Source organism: Sciurus carolinensis, chromosome 9 (assembly GCF_902686445.1).
Source record: "Sciurus carolinensis chromosome 9, mSciCar1.2, whole genome shotgun sequence".
Classification (NCBI taxonomy): Eukaryota; Metazoa; Chordata; class Mammalia; order Rodentia; family Sciuridae; genus Sciurus; species Sciurus carolinensis.
The window spans coordinates 92,908,216-92,926,484 of NC_062221.1; the positions used below are offsets into that span (position 1 = coordinate 92,908,216).

At 36.8% G+C, this 18,269-nt stretch overlaps 1 protein-coding gene and 1 long non-coding RNA gene across 2 annotated transcripts in view; one reads left to right on the forward strand and one right to left on the reverse strand.

Annotated features, from left to right (window-relative positions):
* LOC124992990 (uncharacterized) overlaps positions 1–3,992 on the reverse strand; it is a 59,810-nt gene extending 55,818 nt beyond the window's left edge. The window contains exons 1-2 of the long non-coding RNA XR_007110222.1: positions 3,714–3,992; positions 2,485–2,573 (exon numbers count right to left, since the gene is read on the reverse strand). This is a non-coding gene — a long non-coding RNA (uncharacterized LOC124992990). The remainder of the gene's footprint in view (positions 1–2,484; positions 2,574–3,713) is intronic.
* A 304-nt stretch (positions 3,993–4,296) lies between these two features.
* Tomm70 (translocase of outer mitochondrial membrane 70) overlaps positions 4,297–18,269 on the forward strand; it is a 34,818-nt gene continuing 20,845 nt past the window's right edge. The window contains exons 1-2 of the mRNA XM_047564447.1: positions 4,297–4,955; positions 16,697–16,870. Of these exons, the coding sequence (XP_047420403.1) occupies positions 4,629–4,955; positions 16,697–16,870 (501 nt within the window). The 5' untranslated portion in view covers positions 4,297–4,628. The remainder of the gene's footprint in view (positions 4,956–16,696; positions 16,871–18,269) is intronic.

The window sequence follows — 18,269 nt, forward strand, 5'->3', positions numbered from 1 at the left end:
AGCAACTGCATTTGGGATAGCAAACTTCTTTACTCAGTTTGTCAGTTGAAATGTTAATCTCATCCCAAAATACCCTGATAAATGCAAACAGAATAATATGTGATCAGATATCAGGGGATCCTGTGGCCCAGTAAACTGAAACATAAAATTAACCACTACACCAATTATCTACTGGACTGTGGGAGTACAAGATGGACAAAGTTTCTGGTAACATGGCGCTTCCATCCTGCTGAGGGGTCACATAAATAATTTCAAACACTGCTGAGCACTAACGATGTGAATCAAGGAGAACAAGGAAGTGTGTGAAGGGAGATGTGAGTAATTAGAAACATTCAGCCTTATAGTGCAAGTAGAGAGGTTCTAAAAGTGTTTGGGTTTGATAATGCAATCGGGAATTACACTGTAGAAAAGATATGTGATATCAATGTGCAGGGTGACACATAGAAGAGTTACTAGGGACAGGAAGGGTATCTGGAAAACAAACACAAGGTTCAGGAAAGATAAGGGAAATCAGAAAAATAAGAAAATAAGAAATGTATGGACTAAACGTTTGTGCTTCCCCATTGGAATCAATATGTTGAAATTCTAACCCCAGTGTAATATTATTAGAAGTTGGGGTATTCAGGAGGTGATTAGTTATTCTAAAACAAAATGAACACAGCTTTCTTGCCCCTTTCCACCATTTGAGGATATAAGAAATCAGCCATCTGCAACCCAGAAGATGACCCTCATCAGAATCTTACCTCACTGGTACCCAGATCTCAGACTTCCAGAACTGTAACAAAGAAGTTTCTATGGTTTATAATCCAACAAGTCTATGGTATTTTTGTTATAGCAGCCTGAACTAACTCAGGCAAGAAGAAACTATTAAGCATGTTATGTATCACACTCATTTATGTGTTTTTATATTTCAGCTAAGGAAGTGGCAGAGGGTATGAAGAGAAGAGAAACATAAAAAATTGTATTAGAGAAGTTGATCTTGTTGAAAACCTCACAGTTGATTTTCTGTAAGGTAACAGTGACCTTTCATGTAATCCTTATTTTTTTTTCCTTATGAGAAAATGAGAAAAAAAAAAAAAAAAAGGATTACACAAAAAGAAGAAAAGGGGAGGGAAGATATTTCTGAAAAAAAATGAAGCATCCAAGCAAAACTTCTTACTAAGTTCTAGAAAATATAATGAGATAAAGAGAGAAGTTACATCACAAGAGAGAGAACAGAGATTATCTGCAAAGAAATAGTACCTGAAGCAATGAGGTTTACTTTGACTACTGAGACTGCAGACAAAATAACTTAAAATTCTTATCAATTCCTAGAGTTGTGCTAATACAGTAGCCATTAGCCACATGGAACTATTTACACCAGTTAAAATTAAATTAAAATATATTTAATCACAGTAACTACAGTTCAAGTGCTTAGTAACTATGTGCAGCTAGTGACTATCATGTTGGACATGATACATATAAAATACTTAAAACATCACAGAAAGTTCTGTTGGGCAGTACCAATCTAGATATTGGTCAGAGAGTAGAAGAACAAGAGAATCTAGTCTCCTAAAAGCCAAGGAAAACATATAAGGAGGAAATGACAGTGTATCAAGTAAAGGGTTATGAAATCAAAAAACAATGAATTTAGTGATTTTTTAAAGCAGTTGCAGAGTAATTTTAAAGTTACAACAAATTTTGGATTTAAAAGGGTAATAAACAAGTAGAGGTAACAGGTACAGACAATTCTTCCACTAACTTTTCAGTGGAGAGAAAAGGAATGAAAACGTAAGAAAAAAGGAATAGAGCTGTGTATAGATGCGCTCAATAAAAGCATGTTTGTGGACTCATTGAAAGGTGTGGGATCACCCCCCCATGAAATTCAGCTAGCTATCTACCAACTCTACCAAACTGAAAGACTTTCATATAGCAATGAAAACTGATAGGGAAAGAATCATAAAATTTTAAAACAAAAGGAGCTTTAAAAACCATCTGATCCACCCCTCACTGTGGGCAGAGTTGCCCACAGTGATACAAAATAAAATCTTGCATTTCCAAATCATAGTCCATTAGAATTCCTTCTTCCTAAGATACAAACCAAAGGAGAAAGCTGCTTCTTTTGAGTTCCATTAATCTACCAAAAAAATAAAATATACAAAACTTCAATTTTTTAGAGTTTTACTTTTCTCCTTTAATAGTGAGAAAACCCAGTAACTAAGCACTGTCAACTATTTTGCAATGAACATCAAAATAAAATAATTCTAAATATTATCTAATTAAATCGTTACTATACCCTTAGAGGTGCATGTTGTTACTTTTATTTTTTATTTATTTATTTATTTATTTTTTTAGTACTGGGGATTGAACACAGGAGAACTTTATCACTGAGACACACACCCAGTCCTTTTTATTTTTTGAGACAATGTCTTGCTAAGTTGCTGAGGCTGGCCTTGAATTTGCAATCCTCCTTCTCAGCCACAGGAGTCCCTGGGATGACTTTACCTGGCTGTTTTCACCATTTCAAAGCAGGGAAAGCATGCATCCAGTCAGCAAGGTTGCAAAGCCAGTAACATTCCCAATTCTGTTCTATACTGCAAATAGGAAAAGGAAGAAAAAAATGGGAGAAAAGAGATAAATATTGAAGAGAATGGAATGATGTTCTTTACAAACTATGAAAGCAACACAAACTAATTTACAAATGCCTATAGTAAAAATAAAACCAGTCAACCCTTTAGATAAATATTAATTAATAAAAAATTATTTTCAACAAATTCTAACATTGATCGTCCTTTGCACAGGGAAACAGTGGCTGGGGACAGGGAATAGAGGCAGGCTTTTCACAGTAAACCTTTTGTAACTTTTGGATCTTTATCATAGTAGTAAATTGCCTCTTTCAGTAAATAAGCAAAACATTTTTTTAGTCAATGATTTAGTTCCTGCCTAATAGTTTATAATTACTAGCATCCTACACTCCTCCAAGATGACATAGAAAATTGAAATTTTAAGACAGAAAATCCCAATTTCTATTCTGAAAAGGAAACAGTAATGCTTGAAGGGACAAGAGAATTGCCATTTGAAGTTGAAGGGGATCAGGCAGGGAAAAGTAGATCACCTCTAACAATTACTATTTGATGAAACCAATTCCATTGCTATTATTTTTATCCCATTTGCTAAAGTTTGTTGCTAAGAAACCCTATTGCCTGGAAGCAATTTATTTAGATGGAACCTACATGAAGTAACAGAAAAATAATGATCCTGAAACGATTTCAATCTAGGTGATTCTATTTTAACCAGTCCATTTTGGCACCACTTAACTATGTCCTTTCCATCTTCAAATAGCATTTCTGTGATGTTGGGAATTCTCTTGTATTCAAACACAAAATGATTATAGATTTTCAATATTAGGCTCTGAAAGCCAACATCACTGAAATGAGGAGCGATAGTTAGGGATTCTCATACTCTATTCCTACTTGTCCTTTTTTCTTTAAAATACTGTTAACTTCAAACACCTTGCAACATTTTGGGAATGAGAAGACAGTGCAAAACAAGCACGAGGGTGCGTGGATCAGAGCGCTGGGGCAGGCGCGTGGCTCCAAGGAGCCTAGCGTGGGCTGGGGTGTCAGGTGGGATCCAGCTCCAGATACAATCACGTAAAAGGAAGGCTGGAAGCAGGTGGGAAGCCTGGGGCCTTGCATTTCTACCTACGCAGTTCCAGAACCTTAAGAACTCACACGTCATCGCTTTCGTAACTGGCTCAGATTTGAGACTGGCAGGAAGCCCGCTCAACCCCTTTGGACTGGAATCACCCTGGCATTGCCCGTTTCTATCTATCTAGTTTTTCTGCCCTCTGCTATTGCCCCCAGAACCTCAAATTGGTTCAAACTAAAATCTGGCTATGGTAGAGATTAGAAGATGGGCGATTCAGTAAGCTATCTTCGGCTCTTTCCTCGCTCATTTTTAAAGTCCTTCCAATCAGTTGGTTTCCTCCACACGCGGACAGGAGTCCTAACGGCCGCTCAGGTCCAAAAAATGCCAACGTGGCGGTAACGGGAAAACGGGATCCAAAACCTACCAATCGGCTGAGCAGCTCGGAATATGCCCCGCCCACTGTCCCTGCCAGCCAATAACCTGCACACTTCTTTCGCTTCTCCCGCCCAATCAGAGTTCCCTCCCGGCGCATTCCCAGTGCTCTCTGATCGACTGCGCACCCCAAATCTGCTGTATGCGTGCCCTCCTCCTTTCCGCTAGGCAAGAGGGTCATCTGTCCTTCCACCCTGAAGGTGGACTGGATATCTGCTACCACTGGAGGCCCAAGACCCAAGTGATTCCCCCAAGCAGCAGTGAGGCGAAAGAGAAAGGACTGCCTAGGAACGCCCACAGCACACGGTTTCCTTCAACCCGGAAGTGATCCTCCCCTTCTCCCCACCCCACTTCCACGGTTGAGAGGGAGGAGACCCAGAGCTAGGTCTGCCCGGCATGCCCCGGGCTTCCGGTGACCTCTGGCCCTTTTCTGCCGTCCGCTCTCGCTGCCTAGCGTGCTCTCTTGCATATTGCCTTCCTTTACTCGGTCGGGTCTTCCTTTTCACACTACCTGGTGACTGTGGCGCCCGTGACTGTCAGGGAGGCGGTGGCAGAGGACACTCGACATGGCCGCCTCTAAGCCGGTGGAAGCAGCAGTGGTCGCAGCTGCTGCGCCCGGCTCCGGGAGTGGAGTGGGCGGTGGCGGCGGGACTTCGGGCCCGGGCACTGGGGGTCTGCCACGATGGCAGCTGGCGCTGGCTGTAGGAGCACCCCTGCTGCTGGGCGCTGGTGCTGTGTACCTGTGGACCCGGCAGCGGCGGCGCCGGGAGGCCGGAGGCCGAGGCGACGCCGGCGGCCTGAAGCGCAATAGCGAACGAAAGACCCCGGAGGGCAGGGCCAGTCCCGCCCTGGGAAGTGGACATCCCGACGGTTCCGGTGCCCACCTGGAAATGGTGAGAAGCTGCCCCGGGCCATAGAGGTGGAACCGAGCGGATGCAGCGTTTCCTTGAAGGGTTGTGCCGGTGAGGGGGCTTCCTTCCCATTAGTTGGCAAATGCTAAGCGGCAGCACATGTGTTTAGAAAATCTCATTTCTGGCTGTTTTGTAGGGAATGGAGTAGCCCAAGGGACAGATTATCGATGTTCTTTGACATTTTCTTTTAGGCTTCAGAATTTTAGGTATTTTCCTTTGCTTCTCAGTGACACAGCAATTATCCCTGGTGGTGGTAGTGGTGGTGGTGGTGATACTGGGAACATTTGCAAATATGCTTGTATGTAATTAACAAGGAAGGAACCCAGATTCCCGTGATTGGTACGTTGATATGAATTGTTTCTATGATTTCCAAGGCCTAGAACTAAATTGAAAGAACCTTTTAATAACGAACCACTCCTCTCTTGAAGTGTTGTTTTTTGGGAGGGTGGGGGGCTCATTGGCAAGTACGCTGACAAAAGCGAAAAAACTGATTTAGAAAGCTTTGTATATACAAAAAAAAAAAAAACCTTCCAAAAACTAAAATAGTAATGCCATTTTCTGTGTGTGTGTGTGTGTGTGTGTGTGTGTGTGTGTTTTAATCTAGGGAATAAGTTCTTAAACTTTTTGGTTGCAAGCATCTTAGCCGCCCCCCTCTCCTGAAATGTACATCACCAAGCCTAACATGCTTAATAAAGATTCTTTGATGTTGGGCCAAGCATTAGTCTCTGGTGAACTGCTTTGTATGATTTTGTGGACCTGACCATTAAATCCTTTTGGTATGTGACAGCTGTGGGTAGAATTGGGCTGGCTGCTTAACAATGCTGGGATTGGGTGAGGTGGAGGATTTTTTTCTGGATCTGGAATTGCGCAGTGGTAGTACCTGACCAAATCAGTTATTCAAAGGAACTTAAGTTGAAACAATTCCCAGTTATATACACATATATAACTTTTTATACATATGCAAGTTGTATACTCATACACATATGTGAGTCATTTCCATTCTATCCAAACTGAAGGCACGTTTTTGCTAAGTAATCTTATTAGCTTTAATGGAAGTTTTGGTGTAGGAATGAACTATGCAGTATATTATTGCTTACAGTTTGGGGCCCATTGTGCTAGCCCATGAAAGAGCTTATAATATGATCATTCCTATGAAAGAGTGAAACATGACCTATTTTTAATCAGAAAAGATACATTACAATATAGGGAAGGACCTGTAAGCTGTGAAAACTAGGGAAATGTCACTTGATATTGGGTCCTTCGTCGCTGTTAGTTTGGGAAAGTCATTTTATCTCCCTGACCTTACTGTCATCCCTCTAGAATAGGAGGATTAAAATATTGGATCGCTTATATTTCATCCAGCACTAAAAATTGATGATTCTGAGTGCTCCTAGTGAAATTAGTTATCAAGAGAATTCTCTGAATTAGTTATCACTTATGTCATTTTCATGTGAATGAAATTCTCTGGTCATTTCCTACTTCATTTAATTGTAATCATAGAAGAACTGAAGATAAATGAAATGTACAAAAAAGTACTCAGTTCTCTAATAGGCATTAAAAACAAAGATAGTTGTATACATAAAACTGTTTTAACATTTCTTTATAGCTGCAACCACCCCATCTCATCCCAGAATTCTGTACCATTGGTATTTGATAGGATTTAGCAAATTTCCTTTCAGCATTTAGATTTCTTTAAATCCCCTTTTCAGTTTTGCAGTATTGTCTGCTTTTTTAAATTTTATAAGTGTTTTGCAGTGTTTTCATTTTATAAAGAATTTTATTCACCTACTATTAAAAATCAAACTGTAAGATTGAATTCTGTGTAACTGAACTGCTTTAAAATTACTTTTGAACTAAAATAAAACTGAGCAAAACACTTGCATATACCATTGTTCACATTGTAGAATCTAGGCTTCTACGTAAAATCTTGCTTTGAATTATTAGATTAGTAAAGCAGTGGTAAGAACATCTTTGTCATTTACCATGGATATGTATGTTTTCAGTGTTGGTGACCAGTAAAAGTAGTCTAGTGCTGGAATTATTAGACTATCTTAATATAACTAACCACTAATTGGAATTTATTATCTGTGGTTGGAGAAATTGCTTTATATTTGAACAGTATCTTTAAATTGGCAACCTCAGAGTATTTTGTAAATGGGAAGTATTTGTTTCAACTGATAGAAAAAGTGACAGAATCCTGATGCCCTAACAGGTATTTCTCTACCTGACCAATAACTATAATTTTTTAAGAGAAGAACAGATATTGTCTATTCATTGTCCGATATTGGCAAATAGAATTGAAAAATCTCAGTTTTGTCTGTTGACTTTTGTTTACCTTAATGTAAAATGAATTAATGATGTTTTTGGGCTTTCATCTTGAATTTGGCATTTTCATGTGCAGTGTAGATGTTGTTATCTTTTTTCTGAGATAGCAAAAACTTGCAAAGCAAATGCAGTCACTATTCATATTTGTTTTAACTAATGGGAATTTCAGAATATCATTTCAGAAAAGCATCTAATCACAGTTGATAGTGTCTTGAGATTGAGGTTCTTAAAGTATTGTATTACGTTTTAAGCCATTATAAAATCTGCCATTATGTGCCATTTTGCTTCAGTGATTTTTTTTTTTTAAACCTGAATTACAGATTTTCAAACCTGAAAGAGTTCTTTGAAGATCATCTTATCCATAGCACTTTTCAATATGGATTTGAGTTATCGCAGGGACTACCAAATATATACCAAGCATGGTAACTGGCTGCACAAATATCTAACAATTTATGATTTAAAATATGTATATATGTGTGCATGTATATGCACTTATTGAAAAACTTAGTTTCGTGAGACCTTTTTAGTCCAATTATTTTTTATTCTTATGAGCTATCCCTCACAAATGTTTAGGAACCACTAATCTAAACTCGCCTACTAGAACAGAAAGGAGAAGACATACCTAAACCTTTTAATAAATGGATCATCAATTTCCCTAAATGATCTGTTTCTAGTCATTTTTTTAAATTAGTATGGATCATCAGTGAGACTTATATAATTAATTTTTAGTGAACACCTTTCAATAACTATCCATTCTTTATCCTTAGCAGTATTTCACTTTGTTTTCCTTAATGACTTTTCCTCTTGTTACTGAGACACCACATTTTCCTTATTTTTTAAATATTCTGACACCTCATCCTTTAAAAGTTTTTGCTCTCCTCTCTTAAGACTCCTTTCCAGTGTCTTGTCTACTTTTTCTATTTAGTGACCATCATAGTTCGATCATGATCGTCATTCTTTTGTACTCCACATATTCCCTAGATATTGCTAACCCCCCAGCAACTTTACCTATTTAGCCCTTGCACATCGATGGCTCCTAAATTTGTCTCTAGCCCATATCTCTCATGAGACCCAACTTAAAAGATGTCTTCATTACCTCACAATTGTTTTACACCTTCTCTTTTTCCTAAAAATACCCTTTGTAAACCTATGCACCTCATCTAATTTTCCAAGCCAGAACATGTTGTTCCTCTTTTCTAGTCTGATGTTCTCTACATCTAATCTAGAAACATTCAGAAAAATCTACATCATAAATGTCTTAAAGAACTGACTACTCTATTCCCACTGCTCTCATTTCTCAACTGAATACCTGCTGTTCTCTTTATTAAAGTAAACCTTCCCTATTCACAGTTGCATGTACGGAGTCAACCAATTAAAGATCGAAAATATCCAGAAAACAAGTTGCATCTCTGCTGAACATGTACAAATTTTTTCCTTGTGGTTATTCCTGAATGGCACAATATAACAGCTATTTACATAGCACTTACTTTGCTTTAGATACTAGATTTAAAGTATATAGGAGGAGGTGGGGTATGGTGGCACATACTTACATTCCCAGCTACTTGGGAGACTGAGGTTAGAAGATCTCTGAGCAACATAGTGAGACCTCTGTCTTAACAAAAAAGAATGCACGAAGATGTATGTAGGTTATACGCAAATACTATGCCATTTTATATAAGGGACTGGAGCATCCATAGATATTGGTATGGGAAATGGAAGTCCTAGAACTAATCACCTATGAATACCAAGAAACAACTGCATTGTCTTCTTCTAATCTTTCATGTCTCCATCAGTCCCATGCTTAAAATGATTAAGAGGTTTTCCAATCAAGATAAAATTCAAACTCTATCATGGTTTAAGACCATGATATTGATTCTGCTTAAACATTCTTCAACATCTCTTGCCACTTCCTCTGGATTCTGCCTTTTGGATGTTTTGTGAGCACTGCCCAGTACCCTTTCTGGTCATTCAAGTCCCAACATTGAGGTCTTTCACTTTTTCTGAAATACCTCTTTACCTAATCACAACACTGTGTGATTCCATAACATCTTGGATTTTTCCCTTCCCTAACATCACATGATAACAGAGTTGCCTATTCCTGTCTTGGCTACCATCCTCTTGAATCTGTGAAGACTGAAACTGGCTCTGTCTTGTTTTCCATTGTATTCTTAGAACCTCATATAGTGCCTGGTATGTGGCAGGTGTTCAGTGGAATGAATGAAGCTTCATTCTTCGAATAATAATTAAAGGGTCTGTTGACATCTACATTTATTTATATATATGTGTGTTTGTGCATAGAAGGTCTCTAACTTGTGATGTTTTGACTTCATTTTTTTTTTTTTTTTTTTTACTTTATGATGATGTGAAAGCATAATACTTTGAATTTTGAATTTTGATCTTTTCCTAGACTAGTGATAGACCCCATGATAGTCTCTTGTGATGTTGGGCAGTGACAGTGAACTGCAGTTCTCAGCCAGCCAAAGAATTACCAAAGTAAACAACTAGTACTTTACATTGTACTCTGTTATTAAGCTCTGGTGTTTAGTAGGTTAGATATTAAATTGTTTTTGTTTTTGTTTTGTTTTTTGGTAGAACTGTATATTGAATCTTGAAGCATTCTCCCTCTGAGCTACATCCCCAGCCGCTTTTTGTGTTTTATTTTGGATAAGGTCTAAGTTGCTGAGGCTGGCAACTTGTGATCCTCCTGCCTTAGTCTGAGTAGCTGGGATTATAGGTGTCTGCCACCCTGCCCCTTTAAATGCATCATCACTTAATATTTTCAATCTATGATGGATTTATCAGGACATAATCTCATCATAAGTCATATGGCACATGTGTGTGTGTTTCCCAAGTTTTTTTTTTTTTTTCTTTTTTAAAATTTTCCAGCTTTTGATTTTTATTCTAACAATCCATCCTGGAGTCAGTATAACTATAACCTACAACCCTAATCCTGCAAAAGAAGCATTCTTTTTTGAAAAGCTCATTTTATTGGCATCCCCCACCACCACCAGGGATTAAACTCAGGGGCACTCAATCATTGAGCCACATCCCTAGCCCTATTTTATATTTTTTATTTAGAGACAGGGTTTCACTGAGTTGCTTAACGCCTTGTTTTTTGGTTTTTTTTGCTGAGGCTGGCTTTGAACTTGTGATCCTCCTGCCTCAGCCTCCTGAGCTGCTGGAATCATAGGCATGTGTCACGGCTCCCAGTTTAAGAAGCATTCGTATAAGTAGGTTCTTTTCAGGTAAAGAGTACTGTGTATTATGATTTAGTAGGTAGAGTTGGTTGTAGTTTTTAAGATTTTAGGACAGGAGATGGGGATGGACATTCTTAACTTAGGTTTGATCACTTAATATTATTTTCTTAACTAGCCTAAGTATGGTTCATATAAAAGTACCTGTTGGTCTCTAGATGTTGAAAGATTGTTTCTTACGCAGTAATCATTCCAGAGTTGATTGCTACTTCTGTAAAGCTGGCATTAAAATACAATATGCTTTATGAATTTGTAATTTTAAGGAATAAAAACCATTTAAGAGCAACATTATGAAACTACATCATATATATTTAACTAGATATAAATGATACATATATTAAAATGATAAATATAGATATTAAAACAAGTTAATACCCATTCTATTTTCCCGTTAATGTACCTAATTCTATCATTTTCTTTCACAGCAACTTTATGTCATCATGAGCATAATTTGTGAACACTTGCTAAGAATTTACAGTACTTCCTTATTGCCGGGTATACATCATTGAAAGCTTTCTGTAATGTAGTCAGTCAGTGTTGCCAGACTTGTTTATTTAGAGACTGATCCTTTTCTGATCTCCCAGATTTCCATATGTGGATCGTTTATCCTCCCTGGAAATCTTTCCTCACTATTATTTGTCAGTCATTTTTTGTTCTACAGCAGATTCTTACGACTTTCACTGACTCTGTTTAGCCAACTTTGATTGTTATTACTTTGTATTCCTCCAAATTTATATGAATTATACTTTAATAAGTGCAGCTTTTATTTCAAAATTTAACTTGTTTTCCGAGTAGAGTTGCCTCTTTTTTAAGAGGTAGGGGCCAGGTTTTAACCTTTGTTTGACAAGTTATCAACATACATATTTGTTTAAAAGCGAAAAGACATTTAATCTTTTCTGTTCTTTTCTTAGATATATTACCTGAATTATGTGCTTTTGATCCTGTTTTACCCAAATAGTTTTGTATTTATGTGTGCTTGTGTATGTAGTCTATCCTATGGACCAGTAATTTTCTGTTTGTCAGTGGTACAATTTACTAATCACCTGATATGTATTTTCTTAATGTGGATTGGGTTTTTAGTGTTTTGATGAGTGATAGTTCATTTGAGAGGCTGCCAGTTTACTTGTCTTCTGCATTGGCCTCTAGTATGTTCCTTAAGGATAAAAACTTCCCTGTTACTTTTTATATAGTCTTGTCTCATCATCTGCAAGACTCTGATCCTAGAACCATCCATGAATACCAATATCCAGTGATACCTTATGTAAAATGGCATTCTTAGGTCACTGAATTACCGCAATCCCTAATACAATATAAATGCTGTGTAAATAGTTGTTTAACTGTAACAAATGATGACAAGGAAAAAAGTCTATACAGGTACAGTAGACTCACAGCCATCTTACATGTTATCAACATCAATGTTTTTTTCTAAATAGTTTCAATTCATGGTTAGTTGAATCCATGAACTTTATAATGGTGTCATATCAACAAAAATGAATTCAGTTATACTTTTCACTCATTGGCCTTTTCCTTGGAGTGGGTGATGAGCAAGATAATGATACCTCAGTTTGTTTCCTTTGTTGTATCAGATTGTGAGTCTGAGCATTGTTGTGATGATAAAGATTCATACTTTTTGAAGAATAAAACACAGTCCTTAAATAGAAGCCAACTATGTCATCCATGCAGTATTGAAGTAAAGTTTGGTCAATCTGAGCTCAGATTGGTGGAGTTTGAATCCAGCCTTGGGCAAATTTCACAATATCTCTAGACTTTATTTGCATCAGTGGGGATTATAATGACACCTACCTTATATCTCTGGTATGGTGTTCTAAAGAATTTTTCAGAAGAGTTTTGACAGTTGTTGTTTGCTTATATTAATGTCAGGATCATCTGTAGATTTGGCTTTGAATATTTGTTGAATTTATTAAGCAGCATCATATGAAGATAGCTCTATTGACAGTTCCTTATTATGTGGAGATAAAATAATTCAAATCCTGTGTGGAAAAAGTCAAATTTTCTAGTAAATTATTTTAAATAATAATTCTTTGATTATGTGACATAATGGGCAGAAGGGAACATTTTTTTTCTTTTTCTAATTTGTTTACCAGTATTTCACAGCTTTTAAATTTATACCCATGCAATATCTTTATTGATATTGAATACACTGGACTTAATTTTTTCAAACTGTAGTTTTTTGTTGTTGTCATTGTTTGTTTTTTTACAAAGAGAGTAGTGGTTCTTTTTGTCATTGTTTTAATGTTAAGAGATGAGGTCTTGCTGTGTTGCACACACTGGCCCTAAACTCCTGTCAAGCAATCCTCCTGCCTCAGAGTCCTGAGTAACTGGGACTACAGGCACTCCAGGGTACCTGGTGAACAAACCAAAGTTACATGTAGGAGACCCAAGTGGCTGGAGCATAATAACTACATAGGTAGAGTCTTATATGCAGGCCATGTAGTAATTACTGGAGGTTTTAAAGGGGACAGGAAAAGGAAGACATGGTCCAACTTGTTAAAACAGTTCTTCAGATCAGTTAGAAACTAATTTCTTCCAAGAGATGTAGGAAAAATACCCATTTTCACAGAATTTTAGTGTAAATATTACAGAACTTAGAAAAGACTACCCAAATTGTTATTTTCAATAATATTAAATGGCATTATAGTCTTATTTTAAGTCTCCTTAGTAGCTTTTGAAAGGGGAAGTAGAGCACATGAAAAGTTACTAGTATTTCAAGATGTTCCCATTATATTTTAGATCAGTCTTTGTTTTTAATTTATAAAAAAATAAGCTTTCAAAATTGTCTTTGGGTTTATTTTCCAATTTTGGCCTTTATTTCTAAAAAGTTTTAGTGTAGCTTGAGAAAGTAGTAGGAACAAAGACTGAAAACAGTAACAAGATTTTTTTTGTGGAATGGAATTAAAATATTCTTCTATTAATAAAACCTGGTGGTTGTATATTTTCTGTTTTGACTTTTTCCTTCAGTATGTTTAATTTCTGCCTGATTTTGGCCACAGCATTATGAAAATAGGATCAAGTTCCTGACATAACAGAAGGCTGATGTCGATTGCTAAATCATCATTGTGCTAATCAACTTTTTGCACTTACTTTTATCAGATCCAGATCATAGCTTTTCAGTACTATCCCTATTGAATCCCCTGCCTGCCTGCCTGCCTGCCTGCCCTCCTTCCTTCCTTCCTTTCTTTCATTTTTTTTTTTTTTTCTAATGCAGTACTGAAATTGAACCCAGGGGTGCTCTACCACTGAACTACAACTCCCAGCCTTTTGGTCCCTTGATCCCTTTTTAATATTTTATGGTTTTATTTTGAAACAGGGTCTTGCTCAGTTGCCTGTGCTGGCCTTGAACTAGTGGTCCTCCTGCCTCAGCCTCTGCGGTAGCTGGGATTCCTAAAGTGCATCACCACACCCATCTCATTTTCAAAATTTTGGGGGAGGACTGGGTAGATCAGGGGCAGAGCATGTGCTTTGCCTGAGGCACTAGGTTCAATCCCTAGCACCCTATCCCCAATTTTTTTCTATTCACTTGTTTTATCCTCCTTTCTCAGATGCTAGTTTTCTATTTGAGTTGGGTACCTCTCTTTTATATGTTGATTTTCCTTTATTGTTAGCAATTAAGGTATGTCACTTGTCCGTTGGGCAAAGGGGATTCTCACTTCATCTGGATGACACAGTCTTTCTGATCTGACTAACTCTCTCCAGTGAAGTGAGGATTGCTGAAGTTGTCTCAAATGCAAGTTTTCTAACAGTAACAATCATTGTTGCCCCTCCATTGGGCCTACAACTACATAAGGGGTTCTCAATTATCTTCTCTTGTGAGTGTTTTGTGTCTCTGTCAGCTTAGCTCTAGCTTACTTTCATTGAATTTAGGTTTCAAGGTTGCTATTTAACTTAAATTTCAAAGCTTTAGGGAAATGCTTAAATATATTGCAAATGGAAGATTTTATGTTTGATTTATTTGTACTTTTCCTGGTTCCATTCATGTTTCTATATCTCAGTTTTAAAGTACCCTTATTCCTCGTTGACAGTAGCTGGCTTAAATTATCTGTTATACTCTGAACTTAAATATTTTGAGTTTTCTGCAATTCTCCTTTGTACACTGTGCTTTTAAAAAATAATTATAGCTGTCGTGTGATACTAAAGAAGGGAAACAAAAAATAAATGGAGGGGAAAATTCAGGAAAGAAAAATGAAGTAAGAATAGAGGAGAAAAGAGCAGGTTCAGTGGTACCTTGCCATCTCATCTTTATAACCTAGCCAAGCAACTTGGCTTTCACAGATTCTTGAAATTATTTGTGGGGCAGTTGCTTTTGTTTTTACTTCTTCAGTATTTACCTGTTAGAGGTATATTCTTCTTTAGTCCTGTATTAAAGTTGAATGATGTTAACAACCAATCAAGTTTTGCATAAAAACATACCACAAAACTTTTGACACTATTGACTGGAACCTGGACAACTGGCTTTATCTAGAGAGAAGTTTTAATAACTGTCCTTATTAGGTATTAGCTACCTATTCTTCCACATATTCCATATTATGTGTATGTGTGTTGACATACACATCTTTCTTCCAGAAAGTAGATCTGAGACAGATTCAAGTGTAAAAGGTCTGTTGATGGGTGAATGATAGAGTGACAGTAGTATTTAAGTAGAGTGTTTGTATATACTATTCTACACTGTTAACAACCAACCTAATAGAAAAAGAACTGGGAAAAAATTAGTAAGTTTTTAGAACAAGAAAGCCAGATACCTAATAAACATGAAAAGATTTCAAATTCATTAGTAGTGAAGAAAATGCAGATTAGAATAATATTATGATGTTGTTTTATGCCAATTTCTCAACCTTGGCAGTGTTGCTATTTTGAATCTGATCATTCTTAGTTGTGGTGGGCTGTCCTGTGCATGACAGGATGTTAGCATTTCTAGTTTCTATCTACTTTATGCTAATAGCACCTCCCTTCCTACTTGCCATAATCAAAAATGTTTCCAGGGCTGGGGAGATAGCTCAGTCGGTAGAGTGCTTGCCTTGCAAGCACAAAGCCCTGGGTTCAATCCCCAGCACCTCAAAAAAAAAAAAAATTTTTTTTTCCAGGGTTGACAAAGTAGCTCAGTAATAGAGCATTTGCCTAGCATGCAGGATGCCCTGAATTCCATCTCCAGTACTAAACAAAAAAAAAAAATGTAAAAGAATTTCCAGACATTGTCAGATATCCTCTAGGGGTGTAGGGATCAGCTTTACATGACCACAGCTGTCTTGGTCAGAACTGCAATTTTGCCTGTTAGGTAACTTCGACACACATCTCACACTCTACAGGACAAAAAGAGGTGAAGATAGTCAGCCAAGTTTATTTTGTCAGCCACTTTTGCCTAGACTTTTTCTTAACTGAAGTTGGACCTGTTACTAGTTTTTGCAGAAGACCAGGTACATTCTGGTTGGCTGCAATCCACCATAGCATATGACTCCTTTCTTTCTGCCTTTCTGGTGTGGGAATCTTCCCACCTTGCTACCTCTCAAGACATCCTTCTTTCTGTGTGTTAAGTCCCTAACAAATTGTACTTGGTGCATTCCTGGATCTGTCTGCCTGTTTCTTTTTTTTTTTTTTTAATAATATTTTTTTAGTTGTCAATGGACCTTTATTTGTTTACATGTGGTGCTGAGAATCGAACCCAGTGCCTCACACATGCTAGGCAAGTGCTTTACCACTGAACTGCGACCCCAGCCCCTGTCTACCTCTTTCTTTAGTCTCAGTGTATTCCACATCTTTGGTGGCTGGTTCTGATATGCTGAAACTGGGTTTTTCTAAAACAAGGGGGTAAAATTACCCTTGACTGAGAACCACTGTTTTAATACCCATTATACTGAAAACAAATTAAATAGTTGTTGCTTCTAATGCTAACAGGAATGATTCAAAGCACTGGGAAAGTTTGAGTGGTTTTGAAATTAAAAAATATAAATCTTTTGACTCAACCCTGCTGATAAGTCTGTCAAATGAAGTTATTTATATGAAGCAACTTGCTCTGTAAACAGCCTTCCTATCCTCCCATTATTTTATCACTTTATCATTTAATCACTGTGGTCTGATTCTGTTCACAAATGTTGATTAACAGTGTTAGGTAATTGTTTCCTCTCATTTCAGAACTCTCTTGATAGAGCCCAAGCAGCCAAGAACAAAGGCAATAAATATTTTAAAGCAGGAAAATATGAACAAGCTATTCAGTGTTATACTGAGGCTATTAGTTTATGTCCCACAGAGAAGAATGTCGACCTTTCCACGTTTTATCAAAACAGAGCTGCTGCCTATGAACAGTTGGTATGTACTTTACATTGTTTTCTCTGTTTCTTTTATTTTTCCTGATTTTCTTAAAATTTCAGTAACTACAAATCAAATCTAATACATTTTTTGAAGTTTTTTTAAAATTTCAGGATTTTTGTTTTCAATATAATTAAAAAATCTTTAAGAACAAAGGTTAGTTTTGCTAGGTACAAATGTACTCCAAAGTTACATATATTTCAGCTTTTATAAAATTGGTTATTTTAGAAAATTAAAGTTTCCTCATGACCCTATCCTCCTCAATAATTTACATCTGTTTCTTCAACTTGTCTCTATCTGTAATAGTTGCATATGCAGGGGGAAAAAAGACCAAAGATGAATACTTTTTATGCAGATTGTTCATGATTTTTTTTCAGTTGCCACAATATCTCGTACAACTTTTAATATCAGCATATGCAGATCTGTTTCATTCTTTTTAAAGGCTACTTGTTAGGATCATTGTATATTTATATGTGTAGATTGATACACAGAATAGTGGAGAAGAAAATGTTATAAATAAAGGTGGCAGTATATTATTTGTTTGGAGGCAAGAGAGAATTTGGTATATTTAAAGAGGCCTGAAAGTTCCTAGAGTATCAAGAGATGAAATTTGGAAGACAAACAGGGACCAGATCAGGAAAAACCTTATAGGTAATAGTAAAGAGTTTGGATTTGATATGATTCTGAGTGTAATGGAAAAATTTAAAGGTTATAAGCAGGGCAGGAACATCAGCCAAGATTGCTCTCACTGTTCTGTCAAAGAGGCCAGAATGGTCACAGAGGGGACCAAAGTATGAATTTTGCAGTAGTCTCATGTAACATGAGAGAAAGCTGAAGACCAACAGAACTTGCTATTGCATTGGATGTGAAAGACAAAAAGCAAGGATTTTAATACCATTGGGTGGAAAAGGAGTGAGACAGCTAAATAGACAACTTGAGAGATGTCTGTATTTTAGGAAAATAGTCTGGGCTAGAGATAAATTTAAGAATCTAATTTGAGATATAGAAAATCAGACAGTAGATATATAGGGAAAGAGAAGTGATAAGGGCTTGAAGATTCCAGCATGTAGAGATTAAGTAGACGGAGATAATGTAAATTTATGATTACACAAATGGTATGCCTTTACACCATGTACAGACAGAGAAACAACATGTATCCCATTTGTTTACAATAAAAAAAAAAAGAATTTCATTAGTAACAATTGCACTCTTTCTGTATGTTTGGGGAAGTAATGAAACTGTCTTCCTTTAAATATTTGTAATTGATACATCTTTAATTCGGTCTGATTTTGTTTTAATTTGTAGCATTTTACACTACAGAAAAATCAATATATATTATAATAAATTACATCAATGTTATGAAAATTGAAGACTGTGTATGTAACGTGCAAATATTTAA